Here is a 21,825-nt window from a genome sequence, read left to right as displayed (position 1 = left end):
ATGCAAATCACTCCTGCATTCCCAGGCTCACACAGTGTGTGTATGTATATACACACACATACACCCAACTTTTTCTAGGCAAGTATTCTCTGAAGATGCCAGCCACAGATGCTGGTAAAACGTCAGGAAGAAACTCTTCTAGAACATGGCCACATAGCCCGAAAAACCCACAAAAAACTGAGCACTAAAATTATAATTGTCCAAAACATTGTATTCCCCATCACCATGCACAGATGTGAGAGCTGGATAGTAAAAAGAATGAATAGTAAGAAAATAAACTCATTTGAGATGTGCTGAGGAAGAGTGCTGAGGATACTGGGGATGGCCATGAAGAGTAACAAATGGGTCCTAGAACACATCAAGCCTGACCTCTCCCCAGAAGCCAAGATGATGAAACTGAAGCTGTCATACACCATGAGAAGGTATGATTCATTAGAAAAGACAGCCCCCCTTATCCATGGATTTTTCATCCACAGATTCAAGCATCCATGGCTTGAAAATGTTTTTAAAATGTAGAAATCCCCAAAAGCAAACCTTGATTTTGCCATTTTATATAAGGGACATCATTTGACTATGATTTTATGATTCTATGACTATGCCATTGTATTTAATGAGACTTGAGCATCCATGGATTTTGGTATTCACAGGAAGTTTGGAAACCAAACCCAGCAGATACTGAGGGCCCACTGTAATGCTAAGAAAGTTAGAAGGCAGTAGAAAGAGAGAAAAACCACATGCCAGATTGTTGGACTCAATCAGAGAGATCACGAGCCTGAATCTGCAGGACCTAAGCAGAACAATGGAGGATAGAAGGTCTTGGAGATACCTCACTGAGTTCGACTCAAGGGCAGTGAACAACAACAGGGTGACATTTTCACCAGAGCATTTGTAAACAAACATCAAGATCCTACATTAGCCTGGTTGAGCATATACTTCTGCCCCTCTTTCCCTTTCATCCCAGTACAACCGGCCTTATTCATGTTTTAGTGCACTCACACAGCCAGTTAAGTGGCCAAGGAAAGATGGGGAACACCTAGGCAGTGTTCAACTGTGCTTCCACTTCTGGGAAAAGAGAAGACAGCCTCCTCTAAATATTCAGGAAAATTCATCCAAGGGCTGTCCAAACACCCATCTCCCCCAGCCACTCATTTCCCACAGGAGCGAACTCAGGCATGGACAAGGTCAGTTGTCCTGGGGGGTGGGGGATTATCACTATATAAAGAGGCACTGAACACCTCCTTTTACAGCAGCCTGCATATATAGACATCACAGGATGTTGCACATGCATGTGCCACCAGCAGGATTCCAGGCACCATCCCCAAATTTCAGCCACCTGTCATCTACAGTTTTTTCTTATAATGAAGCAAACATATATTTGGGGCAAAAGACAGTCCAACGGATTAATTGATTTTGCTACTAGAATACTTTTTTGTTATTATTATTATTATTAACCTTTATTTATAAAGCGCTGTAAATTTACACAGCGCTGTACATACAATCTTTTTAATTTTGTCAGTGTCAACATCACGTACTGGGATTAAAATTACTCCTCCAGTGCTATTTTTCAGCAAACCCTCATGCAGCAAAATCTGTTGGTCAGGAGGTGGGGTCCATTGAGGAGTTCTCCATGGAGGAGACACAGGAGTTCAGTGGCATCAGAAAATACTGCACATTTTAAAAAGAAAAACATATTTTATTCTATTTTTGCCTTTATTCTACCTTGTGTTTTTTGGCAATGAGCATTTGAGTGGAAGACATGTGATCCTGCATACACTCTTCTGAACATGATACATTTTAATACTCAGCAACACAAATGAATTCTCATTCGTGTCAGAAAATATCACACAACTCACACAGTGAAAGACGGGGAGGGTATCCTTGTGCATAAGGATTAATCATTCCCATTTGATAAGTCCCATGGTTTCATTGGTATGTAATTAGTTGGCAGGATTCCTAAACCTATTAAGCAATAGAGCCTGCTGGCAATCTTTACATTCATATTACAGGATTTTCTTCACAAAATAAACTTTTAAAACATATAAACTTTTCTTCATCCTGAGGTTTGGAAACCTTTATTTTAAATTCAGACATGTAGTTAAGCACTGACCTGGTTGCCATGAGTAATAAGGAATTGAATGCAAGTGAAGGATGGATGAACAGAGAGAGAGACAGACAGAATTGCCAAATGTCTTATCACCTGCCCCTGGTCATACCTGGCTTCTTTCATTACCTTTAGGTTTCTCTACCACTGTTAAACTTGTTGGCAATGTTTGGGCTGATGATGCCTCTCTCAGAGCTGCCTCTGCTGTAAACCAAGGGAGACTTACTTCTGAATAAACCATCTGCACATTTATTCTGTCCTTAAGTAGACAAATAAATAAAACATTCTGTAGGCTAGCTAATTTTGTAAACTTATTTACAAGGCTGTTTGGATTTAAAATTATAGGTAGGGTTTTCCAGGCTTCATGCTTTTCTAATACATTAAGCTTTCTGGATAACACTTCAAATTTCTGATCTACAGCAGGTCCACAAAAGTGCCTGGTATAATAGATTTGCTAGTCTTTATGATATCACAGGATTTTTTGTTGTTTTTGATGTCCTATTTGGCTAATGGAACAGACTGCCATGACTGTTGTTGTTTGCCATCAAGTTGTTTCTGACTTAAGGCAAAACTGTCAAAGGGTTTTCTTGGTAAGATTTGTTCAGAGGGGATTTGCCCTTGACTTCATCTGAGGCTGAGAGAGTATGACATGATTAGTCTTTCAGAATTAAAGATATTGCTCCATTGGACATAGTAAATTGCACACACTTATTCTTATTCTTATTCTTATTACATTGTTGCTATCATCATCATCATTTGTTGTTGTTGTAAACTGTCCTCGAGTCAATCTCAACCTATGGTGACCCTGTGAATGAAACATCTCCAAGACCCCGTTCTCCACTACTCTGCTTAGTTTCTGCACATTCATATCCATTACCTCCATAATAGAGCCCATCTATCTAGCATGTGGCCATCCTCTCTTTCTACTCCTCTCCACCTTTCCTAGCATTAGTGTTTTTTCCAATGAGTCATGCCTTCTCATGATTTGTCCAAAGTACAACAGCCTCAGTTTTGTCATCCTGGCTTGATGTCATCTAGGATCTATTTGTTTGTCTTTTTGGCTGTCCATTATTACTATTACAGTCACCCCTTCTTATCCACATAGTCAAGCATCCATGGTTTGAAAATATGTTTAAAATTTATAAATTCCAAAAAACAAACCTTCATTTTGCCATTTTATATAAGGGGCACCATTTTGCTGTCCCACAGTATATGATGGGACTTGAGTATCCACAGATTTTGTTATCCACGGGGGTCCTGGAACCAAATCCGAGAGATACCAATGGCCCATTGTACTATTACTATTATTATAAACATGCCAGCAGCTACAAAAGTCTGGTATCCAAGCCTGTGAAACTCTGGATCAGAGCTTTAAAAATTATTATTTAAAAAACCATTTCCTTTTTGGACTACAACTCCCAGAATCCCCCAACTGTGCGGTCATGCTAGCTTGGATCTTGTAGAACTTTCCATAGTTCATGAAAGAAGCAGGCTTTCAGTTTTCTTTCATCATCTCTTTCCTTCTCCACCACCTCATCTCTGCATGAAGTCACTCCTTTGTTTGCTCTAGCCATTTGCCTGACTGATTCCTATCTCAATCCCTCCCCTTTTTCTTGCCACGTCACCCATTTCACCCTCACGACAAGGAGGAACGGGGCGAAGCAGGTGGCCTGCCAGGCAAAATGCAGGGGATTTTGGCTAATGGATTTAAGCAGATGGCCAGCCTCCTCAGGGGAGGCATTGTCTTACCAAATCATACAGTGTATTCAGTTGGCAAATCGGAAGAGCTGCAGAGTGTCTCGTAGGCTTGTGGTTTATTTAGAAGCTTGCTGGTCTTCAGCTTTGTTTACTTGGATGCTGACTTAGCTGACAGAAATAAAAGTAAAGGGTTCTTTGAGATTTTGTCAGAACCTCGTCCCATTCCACAAACACCACACATTAAAAGAACAAACCCGAGAGCATAAACTGAATTAATAGTGCAAGCTAAAGAAGATTTGCTGAATATGTTAACACTTTTGCAAATCCACTGATTCAACAGGTTTACCCTGTTTAAAACTAACAATTAGATGTACGTCTTAAGGCCTGAGTAGACAGAGGGAAAAGCTGGAGTTTCCCAGTTTGCAGGAAGAACCCACTGACCACACCACTGGCTACTACAACAGGTTGAATGCCCATGGGCAGTCTGCACCCCCGTTCATCTGAAAGGACAGACCTGCCAAAGTGGAGCATTTGCAAGTACAAGCTGAACCATGTGATTCCCCCTCCCTTCTGCCTGGAACATAAGCGCAGGGAGATGTCAATAGCAGCCACCAGTCATCTCCCTCATCTCACCTACCTGCCAGACTATTTGATATCCTGTGAAACATACAACTGCCCACTTAGTCCCACAAAGGATCAACCACCCATATGGCACATCAGTGCACCCTGCAACAGATTTGCACAGCATGACCATGGAGGTCCCGGCCTACATGCCTTCTTTCCCCACTTCTTCCATGGCTCCTGTTGGACCAACCAGTTTGTTCATGCTATGATTAAATCCACTGTATTTTTGGCAACACCCTGCACTGGACATCATTTTAACTCATGGGCTGTGTAATGGGCTGATGGTGAGATCAGTCAATGGTGCAGCTAACCATTCATATACATGTGCTGTTGATTCACAGGGGCATGCCAAAAATATTATGGGCAGCTATGCTGCTAGCAACCTGCTGGCATCTTCCCCTGTCTCCGCAATGGTGTGCAGTCCATATGCTGGTGTGATAGTTTGCACTTTCTTGCTTAACCAGAGCAAAACAGAGTGGGGAGGGGATTGTTCCAATGTTTAGTCCAGGAGCATGGCTTCATCCCAGTTTCCTCCCGTGTTGACCAAGTGCATCGTTTAAGGTAGGTTTCAAAAGACTGCAAAACCATATTTTATCACTTGTGCAGATAGTCCCTTAGTGCTCTATGCTTACCCAACTGTAACATTTCAAACCTAATGCCAACACACCATTTGACATTCTTTGATTGGGCACTGGGCTATCATATTCTGTCCTCTTCACATACACAGTGATTAGTGACATCTTGTTTGAGTTTGTAACAAACCATCATTTGCCATTTCATTTAACAAGCAAGCAATACAGTTGTCCCTCCATATTCGCTAGGGTTAGGGGAACAAGATCCCCGTGAATATGGAAAAACCACAAATAACAAAAACACTGTTTTTACCTGAGAGGACACCTCTCTTGGACTCTCTAGGTCCTCCAGTGCAACTCTGTGGTCAATGTCCAACATACACTGACCATAGAATGGCACTGGAGTAGCTACAAATGGTCTTTCAGTGCAACTTTTAGTTAAAGTTGAGCACAGAGTTGCACTGGAGGACCTAGACAGTCCTAGAGAGAACATATTAATGACATCTGTGAATAATCAAATCCGCAAATATCAAAGCCGCAAATATGGAGGGATGACTATAGTTTGAACCTACCTGCAGAATATAATTGGAAAATATTCATTGCAATATGTGAGGTGAGGGCAGAGATGAGGAATGCATGTCCTTCAGATACAGTTGGCCTGAAATTCCCAGCATCCTTCAACACCAGCCCTGCTAACAAGGGCAGAAGGAAGCTCCGATCCTACAACATCTGGAGAATCACACATTCCCCACACTCCCCATCCCAGCTTTGGTAGTTCCTATTATTAAACCAATACAAATCCATAATGTATGTATGTCAGTGCATTAGTAGCAGAAGTCAGATATAGGCAGAAACACAGTGATAGACCTTTCTGCTCTCTTCTCATATACATTGTTGATATGTACCTTTAAGTCATTTCCAGTTTATGGTAACCCTAAGGCAAACCTATCATGGGATTTTCTTGGTAAGATTTGTTCAGAAGAGTTTTGCCTTTGTTTCCCTCTGAGGGTGCGAGAATGGGACTTCCCCAAGGTCACCCATTGGGTTTCCATGGCCATGAAGGGATTTGAATCCTGGTCTTCAAAGTCACAGTTGAATACTCAAACCACTACACCACACTGGCTATCCCATATATGACAGAACAGCAAATTCCTGAACTGCCCAATTGAATTCTCCCTGATACTGTATAGCTTTGGCCTCTCTCTTGCGCAACTTTTCTGAATACACTGAGCACAGTGGCAAAACTAGAAATGTTCTGAAGAATACACAACCTTCATGCAACTAAGAAAGGAAAAGAAATAAAACAATGGAGTACCATGTGCCTCATTGAGAAGAGGCAACCATAAATTACTCCTACAGTACTTACACAACTATATTCCATGCAGTGCTCATAATACTGTAAGGCTGGCTATTATAATATCATACTATAGACCAGCCTTCCTTAAATTTGTGCTTTTCAAACATACTAATCTAAAACCTCCATCATCCACAACCAATAGGGCTATCAGTGGAGGATGGGAACGGATGGCCATCACATCTGGAGGGCACCAAATGTATAAAGGCTGCTATAGACACTGAGACTTTGGGGAATGAATTACACTTCTTCAGATTGAATACTGGGGAACAAAGCCCTACTCCAAGTTCTCAATTTAATGAAATCAATAAAGAACATGAGAAATGTAAAATTGCACTTTTTTGTACACAACACATAAAATAAACAAATGGTGCAGAATGTTGCCCTGCCTAAGAGATAAGCAAAGGCCCAGTCAAGCTAGCTTTCTTTGAAAAGTTTAATACAGCATAGTTGTGAAGCACATGAATGCTCCCTCATGGAGTGAGTAATTTGTGACATCTGCAGGACTTTCCATTAATCCAGAAAAAGAGAACTTGATTTAACTACTACATCTGTGGTCAGGGAGAAATTAGCAAGGAAACATAGACCGCAACTTCCACTGGAAATGTAATGAATTGGGCTGGGTGTGGGATAAGTTAATACTATCATTAGTCTCCTCTTAGATAGGAAGAAGAAAAAGAGACAGAGAGGATATAAGAAAACAATGCACAGCACTGAATTTAAATTACTGTATTTTCTGGCGTACAAGACTACTTTTTAACCCAGGAAAATCTTCTCAAAAGTGGGGGTCGTCTTATACACTGGGTGTCATCTTATAGAGCAGGTGCTGAAACTTCTGAGCCGGACTGGAGAATCTGCAATTGCCGCATGTGGTGGAAGGAGCTCAAAAACGGCCGCAGCCACATCCCCACCGTATGCGACGATCATATGAAAGCAGCTACCACTCCAATAGTCTTGGAGACAGGGAGGGCTGGGCAGGCTGGGAGAGCTGACCAATCCAAGCAGGCTTTGTATACAACAAGGTTTCCTGCTAAGTAACTGCATGTCATTTGAATTAAAATTACCATACTGAAATCAAATCTGATGTTTTTTTAATTTTTATTTGGTGTGTGTTGGAAGAGGGGTAGTCTTATATGGTGAGTATATCCCAAACTCTATATTTTAACTGGAAAGGTTGGGGGGGTCATCTTATACGCCCAATCGTCTTATACGCCGGAAAATACAGTACTTCTCCTTCATGAGACTGTGTCTGTGGCATTTCAGCTGTCCTTTTGTTACATTTTATCTAGAACCAGTATCTTTTTATTGTTTATATATACATATATATGTGTGTGTTTCTTTTTAAAATGCTTTTATATTTGCAAATTTGGATAACTCTGCACCGAAACTACTTGAGCAATTAGGCAGGAGAGAATGCCATACAAGTATAACACAAGCATTCTTACTGGTGTTGCTTATGCATGGATACTATATCCCTAATTACACTCTACTTGAATCTGGCACCCCTAGCGTGCCTGTCTATATTCATTATCAAGGAGAAAAGAGTTCTCAAGTGTCCCGTCTTTCAAGGACTCTCTTATTCTGCAATTTTGCAGAACTGCAAAAAGCCTAACAAAACACATACAGAAAAGAAAGGAGGGAGTTCCCAAGATAGTTCCAAAGGCCTTTGTGGCCTCTCCAAACTTTCTAAATTCAAATCCCACACTATTTCTTCCTGTTATCTTTGCTGTTCCAATTCTGCTACCTTACCTTGTTGCTGTCGTGTGCCTTTATGTTGTTTCTGACTTACGGCAACCCTAAGGCAAACCTATCATAGGATTTTCTAGGCAAGTTTCTTCAGAGGTGGTTTACCATTGCTATCCTCTGAGGCTGGGAGACTGTGATTTGCCAGGATTCAAAGCACAGTCTCCCAGTTTCCTAGTCCAACCCTCAAATCCTTACACCATGCTGGCCCCTCACATCACTCTGGCCAGTTGGAAGTGACTTATACGTGAGTGAATACACACACACAAAAGGAGCCATTCACCTTTTTCCTTTGCTGGTCAGAAAACATTTTATTGCAAACTCATGCTTTACTGTTAAGACTTTGGCATACCATGGTTCCCCAACCTTGCTGTTGGACTATAGCCCCCATCATTCCCAGCCATCACCCCTAAAAAAATTCTTGGACTTCATTCCCCGCTGGGTCTAAGCTCAAGTAAGTATAATGCAGCCTTGTTTATTCCCTATTGGCCATCTCTCCAATCTCCCTCTACTGTATATATGATCTTAGATATCTACAATAGTGGTTCTTAAGCTTTGGTCCTCCAGGGGGTTTGGATTTCAGTTCCCAGGATCCTCAACCATCTGGTCCAGTGGCCAAGGATTTTGGAGCTAAAGTTGAAAACATCTGAAGGACCTAAGTTTGAGAATCACTCATGTATAAACCCTTCCTTTACACATCCTGATACTCTTGTCTATATTGCTTATAAACCCTGAATTCCCTCCCTCCAGGCTTGCTGCATGGTATTTACATTATGCAGACCCCAAACACCAAATCAGGTCTGGGATGTTTTCACGTGGTCCCTTTGAGCATCTCTGCCAAATTGTTCAGTGAGCATGAGTCACTCTGAGGTCAGTGATGGTGCTAGCTGGCTTGTGGGGACCACATGGAAAGGCAGCCACCCATCGTTTGCTGAAAAACCACAGCAAGCAAGGGAGCCAGAAAACTCCAGGGACAGCAAATGTAGACAAGCCCTTGGCTTCTTCTTCTCCTTCTTTTTTACTTCTTCCTAGGGCTGACCTCAAGAGAAAGAAGATAATCTTTAGGCTCTCCCTCATGCAGCTTTTAAGCCTGCCCAGCTTCCTACTCAGCATTGGTTTAAGTCCCTGTCTCCCTTTCCACAAACCTCTCTCCACTGGGATATGATACTCAACTCAGCACATGTGTTTCCTAATCTAACGCTCAAACCCTTACACTATGCTGGCCTTTCACACCACACTGACCACCTTAACGTAGAGTTGGCATAAGTTGGAAATGACTTGAAAACACACACACACACACACACACACCACCAACAACAACAACAACAATAACAACAATAACAACAACAAGCCATCTACCCTTTCTCCTCTGTTGGCCAGAAAAACTTTTGTGTACTACCAGGATCTTTTCTATTAAGATTTAGGCATACCACGGTGCAGCTTTCTGGAATTTCTTAGACTGAACTCTCATCTCTCATCGTGGTAAATAGTGTGGAATACTGTGAACTGAACTCTCACCACATCCAGAGGGCTACAGATTCCCCCTCTCTGCTTTAGACCTTGCAAGGCTACAGGGGCTCCATTAAGTACAAGGAGCAAGGACTGCCTACTGTGAAGCTGGCCTTTAGAGAAAACAGAACCTATTTTATCAGCTCCAGAACTCAGTACTTAACTGACCCTAGGTTTAAGGGAGGACTGGGAAAAATACCATAGGTGTCCCCCCTCCCTTCTTCTATTGAGTCCTAATGGACTTACTTGGCTGCAGTGGCAGTGCTCAGCTAGTTCTAACCACCCTCTTAATTCTCCCATAATAAAGTCATAATTTTCTTAATTCGTAATGGACAGTGATTCCCAAACTTTGGTCCTCCAGATGTTTTAGACTTATAATAAATAATAAAATAAAACTTTTATTTATATCCCGCTCTTCTGTAGCAAGACAATCAGAGTGGCTCACACTAAAACGTCCACATACAACATAATACATAAAATTACAATATCCCCCCTTAAAAAAGAATCAAATATATTAAATATATTACAATATAATATATATAATATATATTGTTTTCCTTGCCAGTGCTCTTATCCTCCCAGAATTCCTAACTGTTGGCCAAGTCAGCTAGGGCTTCTGGGAGGTGAAACCTGAAACACCTGGAGGACCAACATTTGGAAAATCAATCGGCTTAGGATTGGCATCTGTGGTGGGTTCTACCAGGACCTTGGCAACTGCCCATGGACACCAGGTACTAGCCTTGGCTCAGGCTCAGGTCAATTTAAGTTATCACCCTAAAATCTAGGAAGTGTGGTAGGAAGGAGAAGAGCCAGAGACAACCACTAATTACAACTGGCTAATAAGCCAGTCCAAAATTGGAAGACCCAAGTCTGTTTCTTTATAAGTAATCCTTGTACTTAACACCTTTCTAGTCACCACAGGTGACCAAAAAGTCAGTGCAGGTGAGTGAGAAGGCTGGTAGAGGAAAGACAAGGAATGATGTCCTTTTTCAGACACCCCAATTGGTTTCTGTGTAAGTTAAGGAAGAAGGAAAACCCCTTTCTCTGCCACCTGTACATGGCTGGTTTGGTGAGGAAGAGAAGAATTGATCTGCCCCCCTCCCTACATTGCTTTTAGAAAAATAGATAGAAGCCAACATTCCAATGTGGGGCATGCAAGATGGGGCTTCCCCTCTTCCACAGCCTGTCCAGAAATACGGGATGCAAGCCTGAGGGCAAGCAAGTAGCTCCTCTTTTTGCCAGCTTGTAATTTTTGTTGACTTATTTACCAGGCTGTTGAAAATGCCAAGCCCAATGAATATATATGAAGTCACCCTGTGAGTACTTTCAGGAGAGCAAAAGGCAGCCTGACTTAGCTATTTTGTCACTGAAGTCTTGTGCCTTATGAAAGTGCATCTCTGCCTTGCCCCACCCTCCAAAAAGCAGCCGCTCAAATACTGCCACACAGCAGTTCCCAAGAAAGGTGATGCAACATTTTAAAGGCAAACAAAGAGTCATCATACACCTATTCAGTACAGATATCATAAGAAAACTTGACAGACTTTGCACCATGTGACTAATAATTTGCAGGGGCATATAAAAAGCCTAGAAGATAAGGGCTCTTAAAGTAAAGCACTCCTTTATCAAGTTTCAGGAAATGACAAAGTCATCTAATAGTTTCTTAAACTAGGAGAACCTGAATTGTAACCAAGTCAGATGTCTACAATGACTTGGGCAAAGGGATGGTGAACATTACTGGCCCTTTGAAAATTGCTGGACTACAAATCCCATCATTCCTCACCACTGGCTATGTTGGCTAGGACTGATAAGAACTGTGGTCCAAGAACATCTGGAGGCTCATAAATTGTGAACATGTTTGGAAAGAAAGGTGGTCTATAACAAATTTGTTCAAGGTAAGCAAGTTATGTGTGAATGTTACACTGTTATCCTGGAAACAGAACTGGTTGACATGCAACCCAGCCCTTTGAGTTCATCAGAACTGACATCCATACAGGTGTATACAGGACTACAGGTTCAGAATAACCACTGAATTCAGTAAGGCCTAAAAGGTTATATTTCAAAATACTGCAACCAATGGACACACAGGTTTCCAAATAATTTGTTGCAACTCGGCATCCAGCTCTGTTGCAAACCTGTAACGTATTAATGCAATGGGTTTGTGGGCAAAGAGTAAAGGAAACCACATGAGAAAAGGGAAGTTATCAGATGCTGGGAAGAATAGGAAACACTCAGAAAGAATTACATCACCGAACCATTGCAATGTAAACTCTACTGAGGGAATGTGGAACCTCTAGCCTATAAATTTTGTAGCCTATGACCTCCTTTAGCTCCACAGAGCATAGTTAATCGTAAGGAAATGTGGGAGATGTAGTTCATAAATATCCAGCAGACCAAAAGTTCCCCATTCCTGCCTTACTTAGTTCTACTTGCCCTTACGAAAAAGAAAGAAAGAAAAAGTTGGGTACAATTCTCATCCAGAGGCTATTTTCAACACTAACCCTTACTCCAGGAACTGAAATCCCACAGGAGCAACTATTATGCCAATTCACCAGCCTAGTAACCACAACAACCAATCCTTGCAGTTATAATTAAAGAGCTGGACATGAAAGGTGGGCGGAATATGTAATAATGCCACCCAACTCTTGATTTAACTCTTCTCAGTGCCTAGAGAAGCTATTCCTAATTCACCAGGTTTGAAAGGAAGGTTTGTCTTCAATGCTCTTAATCAGCCACATTGATATGATTCCCACTATGATCCTGCTAATGTTCCTGAATCAAGTTCATCGGATGATCCCATGATCTACCATTTACAGAAAAGAGAGCAAGGAAAATGTGCTTCGGTTTTATCATAAATACAACCCCATATCACACAAGCATATGGAACTGCCAACAGTTGAATGGCGGAAATATACAGGAAGGGTATGACTGCTTCACAGTTTCCATACATATCCCATCTTTCTGAACAGGGATGAGAATCATGCAGCTGTCCAGATGCTGTTGGACTGCAACTCCATAGCCCTAGCCAGCAACTGAAATCCCAGTAGCCCCAGTGAGAGTTGAAGTTCAGCAACATGGCGCAGGGGAGACATGCACATGAAATGCAGCTAGTTTTCCTCAGTACCTAGAGAAGCTATTCACAGGATATGTCAGGGCAAAGGTGTGACATTTCTGGAAATATAGTCATGGTGTAAGGACAGGATATTTGGGTTGGGGGGGGAACAGGAAACAAAACCAGTATGATCTCCCTTCAGATATTTAACATCACTTTATTACTTTAGGAATATAAAATGCATTATGCACAACTTGGGTTATCATGCAATTATCATTGCAATTCCTGGTCTTAGATATATAAAAGTACTGTTCATTCAGAAAATAATTAAAAATTGGATTTACTCTTTAAAGAGTGCTGGTTTGGGGAGTTTTGTTTGTTTGGTTTTTACAAATGGAACTACAAAGTTCTGAATTACAAGAAACACGTGAACAATAAGGAACTTCTTTGGTTTTGCCAAACCAATACTATTAAAGCAGACAAAATTACTTTGTCTCCTCTAATCCTCCATAGTGCTGACTAGAACGAAAGCATTCATTCCTATCTTGAAGAATTAAAAAAATATATGAAGAAAACTAAGACCAGGAATTGAAATGATGTGAGTTACTATACACTCTTACCAACACTCTACTTGGTACATAGGTTTTAGAAATAACATGGGGGGGGGGGATAAGCATGTGAACACTTTGTTTTAGTATTTTATTCATCATTCTTAAAGAAAATATCGCATAATTCTTTTTTCCCAATTTTCCCAGGGGGAAGGGGAGGATCCAGAAAACAATTCCCCCCCCCCAAATATTTCCTTCCTCTCCCCCCAAGCCTTTGCATCTTTAGAGTAGGGAGCTTTGAATGAGATGAGAAGCCTAGAACTCACATAATTTTTTTTCACCTTGCATTCCTGAAGAAATGTGCTTTTCCCAGGACGCTTTTATCGCTCAAACTTGTTTCCATCTTTGTGGAAAGATCCTGTTACTTCTGCTAGGAAAGAGCTCCTAGTGGTCCTCCGGGTGTTTTGAACTTCAACTCCCAGAAGCTTCAGCCATCTTAGTGAACTGTCAAGAATTCTGGGAGCTGAAGTCCAAAACACCCAGAAGACCAAAGTTGGGAACCACTAGGCTAAGCTAAGCCATTCATAAGCAACATAAACCCTATGCCACAATAAATGTAGAATTTTGGAGGGTGCTGCGGTGACTGCAATTCCTGGACACATTTTCCAAGGAAAGCCACCTATACTTGTGAGAGAAAGGCATATAGAGGAGGACCAGGGTAGTACCTGGAGTGTTGGTTTGTGAATTAGGACAATGTTTCTCAAAGTAATGTGCCCTGGAGAGGCACATCATGCTGGTCCATCACCAGCACTTCTTTGTCGCCAATCTTCTGAGAGTTTCCAGGAAAGAAACAGTCGTAGCTAAAGGCCAGAAATACAGTACCAGTCCACAGCACACTAGGAAAAACAAACTGCCAGTTTCCCCACATCCGATAGCATGAGAAGCACTGAATTATGAGACCCCAGTCCAAGTTCAGACTGAACCACGAAATACACTGTGTGACCTTGTCTGTCTGTCTGTGCCTGACTTCCCTCACAGGGTTATTTCATGATGAAGAACCACATACATTGCCCCCTCCACATTTGGTGGAGTTAGGGGAGCTGGACTCCTGTGAAAATGGGAAAACTATGGGGGGGGGGGGAACCACATACAGTGGTTAAACCCAAGAGAACACTTTTCTAGGAATTTCAGCAAAACCATGTGGTTAACATCTGCCAAAAGTTTCATTTCATTTCATTATTTCTGCCTAAGTGCAGTAGCTTACACTTCTCCCTGTGGAAATTCATTTTGTGAGTTTTGGCCCAGCTTCAAAACAACCCTCTCAAATATAGCCATAGGTCAAAAGCAGTCTTATCCTAAAACAGGATCAAGCATCTGTGGCTCCCCAGATTTTTTATTAATTTATTTTTGTTTGTTTGAACTGCAATTCTCACAAATCCACTCACACCAAAGGCTATGCTTGCTGATGGGAGCTGCAGTCTAACACTATCCATGGTTCCCAATCTTTGGTCTGCCATATGTTTTGGACTTCAGATCCCCAAAAGCCCAAGCCAACCTGGCCAACTGTGAAGAAATATGGGAACTGAAGTCCAAAATATCTAGGGGACCCAAGTTGTGCAGTTCAGATGCAGCCAGTGAAGGAGAGGAGAAAAGAATGAATACAAACACCAGATATTCTGGGGAAGGAGAAGTACAATAAAAGTTATCAATTCAGCATCATTTCTGTTGTTTTTAAGTGCTTTTGTCCTTTTAATTGCATTTTATTCTTTTAATGAGTAATGTGTTTTAATACTGTATCAGTTTAATTCTAGTTTAAGGTCCACTTTTGTATGTTTTTAATTGTATTTTTTTTAATTGTACGTCCCTTTGAGTTCCAATTTTGGGGGGGAAAGGGGGAGAGATATAAATATAATAATAATAACAACAACAACAACAGCCATTGACCCAGAGGTTCATGGCTGTTCACTCCATCATAAGAAGAGTGGGAAGAAAAGTGACCTAATACAGAATGGAGATGCCATTAGTAAACCTTCCCCAATCTGACACCCACCAGATGGGCTGGACTATAACTTCTTTCAGCCCCAGGCATCACTTGATGATGGAAGATGCACTGCAATAAATCTAAAAGGCACCAGACTGGGATAGGCTACCACTCCTAATCCTCCTCCTCCATCTTCTGGGTTAAACCCAAAAACAAGTAAAAGGAGAAATAGGTGTAAATCTTCTTTCCAGAGGGAGGATGTCTTGTTTACGCTGAGGCACCTTTGGGCATCAGGAGACAATAAGCAGATGGTGACACATCCCTCTTTACTCCAATATTCCTTCTTAGATCCCTTCTGGAAGTTGGCATGGAGAGAAAATACCAGGTTAAGTGGCACCCCTGGAAACTTGATCCCTGATTCTGACCAACTGCAGTGTGAAACGGGGGGGGGGGACTCTGCACATGGTCAGAGGGACTCTGGCTGCATCCACAATGCAGAAATAATCCAGTTTTGCACCACTTTAACCGTCATAGCTCAATGCCATGGAATTCTGGGGACTGTCCTTTCTTGTGGCACTAGAGCTCTTTGACAGAGAAGGCTTAAGTGTTTCTCAAAACTACAGTCCCCAGAATTCCATAGTATTGAGATATGGCAGTTAAAGAGATATCAAACTGCATTATTTCTTCAGTGTAGACTAGACCTATGCCACTGAACTCTATTCAGAGGAGTGAGCGTGGCACCAGAACACTCCCAGAATCCTCTACCATGCGTGAAGCCATGACTGTCATAGCGGTGCCAACCCAGATTATCTCTGCAGTGTGGACGCAGCCACAGTCCAAGACACACTGCAGAAATGACCCAGTTTGAGACTGCTTTAACTGCCCTGGCTGAATGCTAGGGAATTCTGGGAGACATTAAACACACTGAGGAAATAACCCAGTTTTGAGACTGCTTTAACTAGCCTGCTAGGGAATTCTGGGAAATGTAGTTGTGTGAAACATTTAGAGAGCTCTAGTGCCACAGTAAACACACTGAGGAAATACTCCAGTTTGAGACCGCTTTAACGTTCCTGGATAAGTGCTAAGGAATCCTGGGAATTGTAGTTCATTGTGGCACCAGAACTCTCTGACAGAGAAGGCTAAATCATAGAATTGTAGAGTTGGAAGAGACTGCAAGGGCCATCCAGTCCAACCCCATTCTGCCATGAAGGAAATCTAAATCAAAGCATCCCTGACAGATGGCCATCCAGCCTCTGTTTAAAGACCTCCAAGGAAGGAGACTCTATCACCCTCCGAGGAAGGAGTGCGTTCCATTGTCGAACAGCCCTTACTGTCAGGAAGTTCCTCCTAATGTTCAGGTGGAATCTCTTGTCTCACAGAACTACACTTCCCAGAATCCCCCACCAGGGCAGTCATTTCTGCAGTGGATGCGGCCACGGTGCATTTGTCTTCATCGTTGTTGTTGTTGTTTCGAAAAGGACTTACCCGTCCTGGGGTCGAAAGTGACCACAAAGACGGCCACAATCTGGTCCTCCTCCACCTGCTCTGGACCTTCTCCTTGGAGCTGCTGCTGCTGCTGCTGCCCGGGGCCCAGGGCCTCCCCTTGGCGGCCTCCTCCTCCTCCTCCTCCGCTTCCCGCCCATGGAGGGCCCGAGGAGCAGGAGCCCTCAGGGAGGGAGACGCCGGGGCCCTCGGCCCATACCAAGAGCGGCGCCTCGTCGCCTTGCTCCCCCATGGCCCCCCAGGCAGACCCAGACGGCCAGGGAGAGGAGAGGCGGGCGGGCGGGCCTTCCTCCCTCCTCCTCCTCCTCCTCCTCCTCCGCCTCTGCCTCACAGACGCCGCCCAGATTGGGCCTCAGCCTCGGCTGCTTCTGGCCCTGGTTGAAGGCTGCATCCAGACTGGAGAAGTAACCCGCTTTGGTACCGCTTTAACTCTTTTTCTGCCACAAGGCTATGGAATTCTGGGAGTTGGAGTTTGTTGTGGGGCGGCCCACAACAAACTCCAACTCCCAGAATTCCATAGCACTTGAGCTAGACAGAGTTAAAGCGGTGTCAAACCGGGTTATTTCTCCGGTTTTGAGGCCTCTTCAACTGCCCTGGCTCAATGCTAGGGAATCCTGACAACTGTGGTTTTGGGAGACATTTTGTAGCCTTCTCTGTCAGAGAGAGCTCTGGTGCCACATTGAACTACAGTTCCCAGGATTCCCTAGCGCTGAACCAAGGCACTTAAAGCTGGGACGTGACTAAAATAAACCCATAGGGAAACCATACTTGCCCATAGGGAATCATTAGGGAATCCTTGCCCATAGGGATACATTGGGGAATACTTGCCCATAGGGATACAGTACTTTCTCTATGGGCAAGTATTCCCCAATGTATCCCTATGGGCAAGTATTCCCCAATGATCCCCTGTGGGCAAGGATTCCCCAATATATCCCTATGGGCAAGGATTCCCCAATGATCCCCTATGGGCAAGGATTCCCCAATGTATCCCTATGGGCAAGGATTCCACAATGATCCCCTATGGGCAAGGATTCCCTAGACCTTGAAATTAGGCACAGAAGCAGTGGCTAGCACAAGGTGAACCTCATCTCAATACACTTTTGAATCCAAAACACACTGCAGAAATAATCCAGTTTGAGACCACTTTAACTGCCCAGGCTTAACGTTAGGAATTGTGGGAACTGTAGTTTTATGAGACATTTAGACGCCTCTGTCAGAGTATGTGGGTTTAACAGAGCTTTGCAGTGGCTCTGTTCCTGCCTCTTGGGCAGATTCCAGATGGTGATGCTGGGGGGCAGCTGCTCTTCTAAAAGAGAGCTGACATCTGGCGTCCCTCTGGGCACCATCCTGTCCCCCATGCTGTTTAACATTTACATGAACCCACTGGGAGAGATCATCCGGAGACATGGGGCGCGGTGTTATCAGTACGCTGATGACATCCAAATATGTTTCTCTATGCTTCCAACTGTTGCAGTGACTAAGGATGGCATCTCTCCTCTGAATGCCTGTCTTGAGTCGGTAATGGGCTGGATCAGGGAAAACAAACTCAAGTTGAATCCAGAGAAAACGGAAGTACTTGCGATAAGTACCCCCGGTCTAGGGAAGGAACTATGTCAACCAGTCCTGGACGGGGTCACACTTCCCCTGAAGGACGAAGTTCGCAGTTTGGGAGTACTCCTGGATCTGTCTCTACAGTTGTCATCTCAAATAAATGTGACGGTCAGGAGTGCTTGGTACCAACTTCAGTTGATACGCCAACTGCGTCCCTACCTGGACTGAAAGGACCTTGAAGCAGTAGTACATGCTCTGGTAATCTCTCGTCTTGGTTTCTGTAATGTGCTCTACATGGGGCTACCCTTGTACCAAGTTCAGAAGCTTAAATTAGTTCAAAATACGGCAGCCAGACTGGTCACCGGTTCATCAAGGTTCGACCACATAACTCCATTTTTAAAAGATCTTCACTGGCTGCTGATTAGCTTCTGGGTGTAATATAAGGTCTTGGTTATTACCTTTAAAGCCCTACATGGCTTGGGCCCAAGTTACTTGTGGGAACACCTCTCCCTACATAATCTGCCCCACACTCTTAGAACATCGGGGAAGAATTTGTTGGAATTACACACTGAATTACACTGAATTACAATCTGACTAATTTCCAATTTCCAGAAAGCCTTTACGGCAGCTGCTCCAAAACTCTATAACAGTTTCCTGGAAGAGATCCGTTTCACTACCTCCTTGGAGGCTTTTAAGAGGGCAGCTAAAACAGATTTCTTCCAGCAAGCTTACCCACCTGATCTCTTATAAGACATATTCTTCTACCCCTTTGACCTAGATTGAAACATCTCTCTCTTCTTTCGCTTTGATAGTATCATTTTTAATTGTTATCTATTTTTATATTCTATTGTACTATATTGTTGTTTTTATTGTTGTGATTTGTATTTGTATATTGTATTGGGTAATCCTGCCTCAATCCACCTGGGAGAGGCGGGAAAATACAAATAAAAATGTATTATTATTATTAGAAGAGCAGTGTAGCCCTGGAGACGTTTGATTGCAGCTCTTAACATTCACCACCAATGGTTCTCCTGAGAATTGCAGTCCAACATTTGCAGGGTCATACAGTCCTACCCTCAGTGGGCAAGATCACCTGGCAAAACAAGGCTTCTGAGTAAAGATGTAAGACTGGACTGCAAATCTTGGAATCTACTGCAGTGTTTATTCATACTGGTGCATAATGTGGAACCCTAGCAGCATGATCTGTGCATATATTCTTGCAAAGGAGCAAGTTCAGAGTAAACCAAGGTACTAGGAACAAAGTACCTTTAAGATCATGAGTATTCTACTCAGCAGCAATTATTATATTTATATATTTCTTTGTTTTCCCAAAACTGGCACTAGTTGGGTTAAGAATGGTAGGAATGTTTCCACCAAACATTTTTCAACTGTACTAGTTCCCATACCAAAGCCTGACAATTGAAACAAAGAAAACCCTGCTCTGCTCCATAGATATACCTATCTGTAGAGGTTTCTCCAGCAGTTTCTTTTCTTCTAATTATTTACAATTAATTTAAGCATCTCCATTAAGAAATGCCCTGTTTTCAGTGCATAATGTGAGTCCAATTTATCCAACTGAGCATCATATTTTTGAGTGTCTTTTTCTTAACTGTGCATTTTGTGTCCAACTGCATGTTTTTAAAAAATCTGTACAGCTTGGCAAAATGTGACACTAGAGCTACCCTTTAAAAAAGAATTTACCACCTCCACCACCTTCTTCTCACTTCTATCCGTACTTCACATGCCTTCTTCCTCCAAAGCCAACCCATACCACCACTCAGAGAGGCAGATTGCAAGGCAAGTGAAAAAAAGTATTCTGTTTCCTCATTTTATTGCTTTGCATGTTCAGTGAAGGAGGGCAGGTGATGGAGGAGCAGATGTGGGCATAAGTTTTTGCAGGATAGACCATGCTAAAAGTATGGCTAAGCAGGAAGTAGCTCTTCTTAAGTGCATTTGCAAAAAACACTCCCTCCATTAGATCTACGCTGGTGGTTTTAACAGGAAGAAGATAGCAAGAAATGGTCAGGGGTAATTCTAAACAAATGATGACTATGCTTTTAACTATTGCCTTTTAATACTAGTGCATCATCCATCTGAGTGGTTATAAATTCTGTGGGTCATTCAGCAAAAAAACAACCTCCTTCCATGGGGTTTGGCAGAGAATGTTTGCTAGCTGGCTAAAGGGCTTTGCACCTGCATGCAGCATAGGCCCCTTTCTTCTGGGGTTTAGGGGTCCATGTAAAGGAGTTATTATGTAGAGACTTTCTCTTTTCTAGCTTGTATATGGTCTGACTGATGTCAGCTCTTGTGTGAGACCAGCTGTGGCCTGAATGATTTATTCCTAATGAATATAAAGTCTCTGTGCAGTCTTCTCCTGTTGCTCTTTGCTTGGAAAAGAGATTCACTCAGTTTAATAGGGCTTTCTCACCAAGTAAGCATACATAGAAAGTCAGTTTTACCATAACAACCAAAACATAACAACAGTTTATCCAGTTTAACCTGTGGATAAATTGGACGCACATTATGCATTGAAAGCAGGACATTTCTGAAATAACAGAGATGCTCAAATTAACTGTAACTTGTTCTTGAGACACCAGGGCCAATATTTTCCCTGATGTGGAGATTTTTCCAAAAAGAGTTTTCTAATGACTGTTGTTAATAGCAAAAATAATTCTGGGAATAGTGAGTGTTGTCTTCTCACACTTGTGGGGAAAGGACTGTTCAAAATACATCTTATTGTGCAATATGTAAAAGTTGAAGGCCATCTTTTAACATCTAGTGTGTGTGCTGTGTCTTCAAGTCGTTTATGGTTTATAGTGATCCTAAGGCCATAAAGGGTTTTCTTGGCAAGATTTGTTCAAAGGTGGTTTGCCACTGCCTTCCCCTGAGGCTGAGAGAGTGTGACTTGCTCAAGGTCACCCAGTGGGTTTCATAGCCAAGCTGGGAATCAAACCCTGGTTTCCAGAGTCATAATCCAACACTATCTAATTTAAGACAAATCAGGGTTATGAAAACCAGCAATTAGGGAAGCTGTGTGATACATGCTTTTAAGAATCAGATTGGTTAGGAAGAGCTAGTATTTAGAAAGCAGGTTTGGTATAATATCCAGAGACACATAACTGAGAAGGATATTGTCAAGGCCTTTGTAATTTGGAAGCACTGAATCTTGGTTTTTGGGGAAAAGGCAAAAGATATACTATGTTAATAAGGCCTTGCATCTACATTGCATAACCTTCAACATTTCACAAATGAAAACTGGAACCAAGGAACATCAGAGTGTGATCAAGATAGTAAAGTTAATAAGAACAGACATTCCAGGAGAGGATACAGCATTTTGCTTATGTTTGAGACTACAGTATTAGGAAGCAAAGATGCTGTCCCCCCCCCCCCCCCCAACCCTATTGAGTAAATGTTTGGTAAACTACTTTGACGTTCTGAACTCATATTGCAATAACTGAAGTCAGCTGAGGACAAAGGGAGAGGAGACTGAAACTGGAACATTGGCAAAGTGGTACCACCAAGAATTCATTGGGGGTCAGTTTCTTGCCAAATTGGGACACTTGAAGGGTATGTCATTGTATGCTTTTTTTTT

At 42.5% G+C, this 21,825-nt stretch overlaps 2 protein-coding genes across 6 annotated transcripts in view; one reads left to right on the top strand and one right to left on the bottom strand.

Annotated features, from left to right (window-relative positions):
- The window catches only part of DENND11 (DENN domain containing 11), a 42,239-nt gene extending 25,267 nt beyond the window's left edge, over nt 1-16,972 (bottom strand). For both annotated transcript variants that reach the window (XR_006104240.1, XM_042470213.1), the window contains exon 1: nt 16,665-16,972. Coding sequence is in view for 1 of the 2 variants with exons in the window: in XM_042470213.1 (XP_042326147.1) it covers nt 16,665-16,914 (250 nt within the window). In the remaining variant the exon portion in view is untranslated. The remainder of the gene's footprint in view (nt 1-16,664) is intronic.
- The window catches only part of WEE2 (WEE2 oocyte meiosis inhibiting kinase), a 33,007-nt gene continuing 27,761 nt past the window's right edge, over nt 16,580-21,825 (top strand). For 2 of the 4 annotated variants that reach the window (XM_042470212.1, XM_042470209.1), the window contains exon 1: nt 18,432-18,491. The gene's annotated coding sequence lies outside the window, so the exon portion shown is untranslated. Of the gene's footprint in view, nt 16,618-18,431; nt 18,492-20,237; nt 20,255-21,825 lie in introns of those variants that run through there. The other 2 variants (XM_042470210.1, XM_042470211.1) reach the window with 2 other exon arrangements.

This window comes from Sceloporus undulatus, chromosome 5 (assembly GCF_019175285.1).
Source record: "Sceloporus undulatus isolate JIND9_A2432 ecotype Alabama chromosome 5, SceUnd_v1.1, whole genome shotgun sequence".
NCBI classification, from domain to species: Eukaryota; Metazoa; Chordata; class Lepidosauria; order Squamata; family Phrynosomatidae; genus Sceloporus; species Sceloporus undulatus.
The sequence above is the reverse complement of the archived record's forward strand: the minus strand, read 5'-3'. Positions and strand labels throughout refer to the sequence as shown.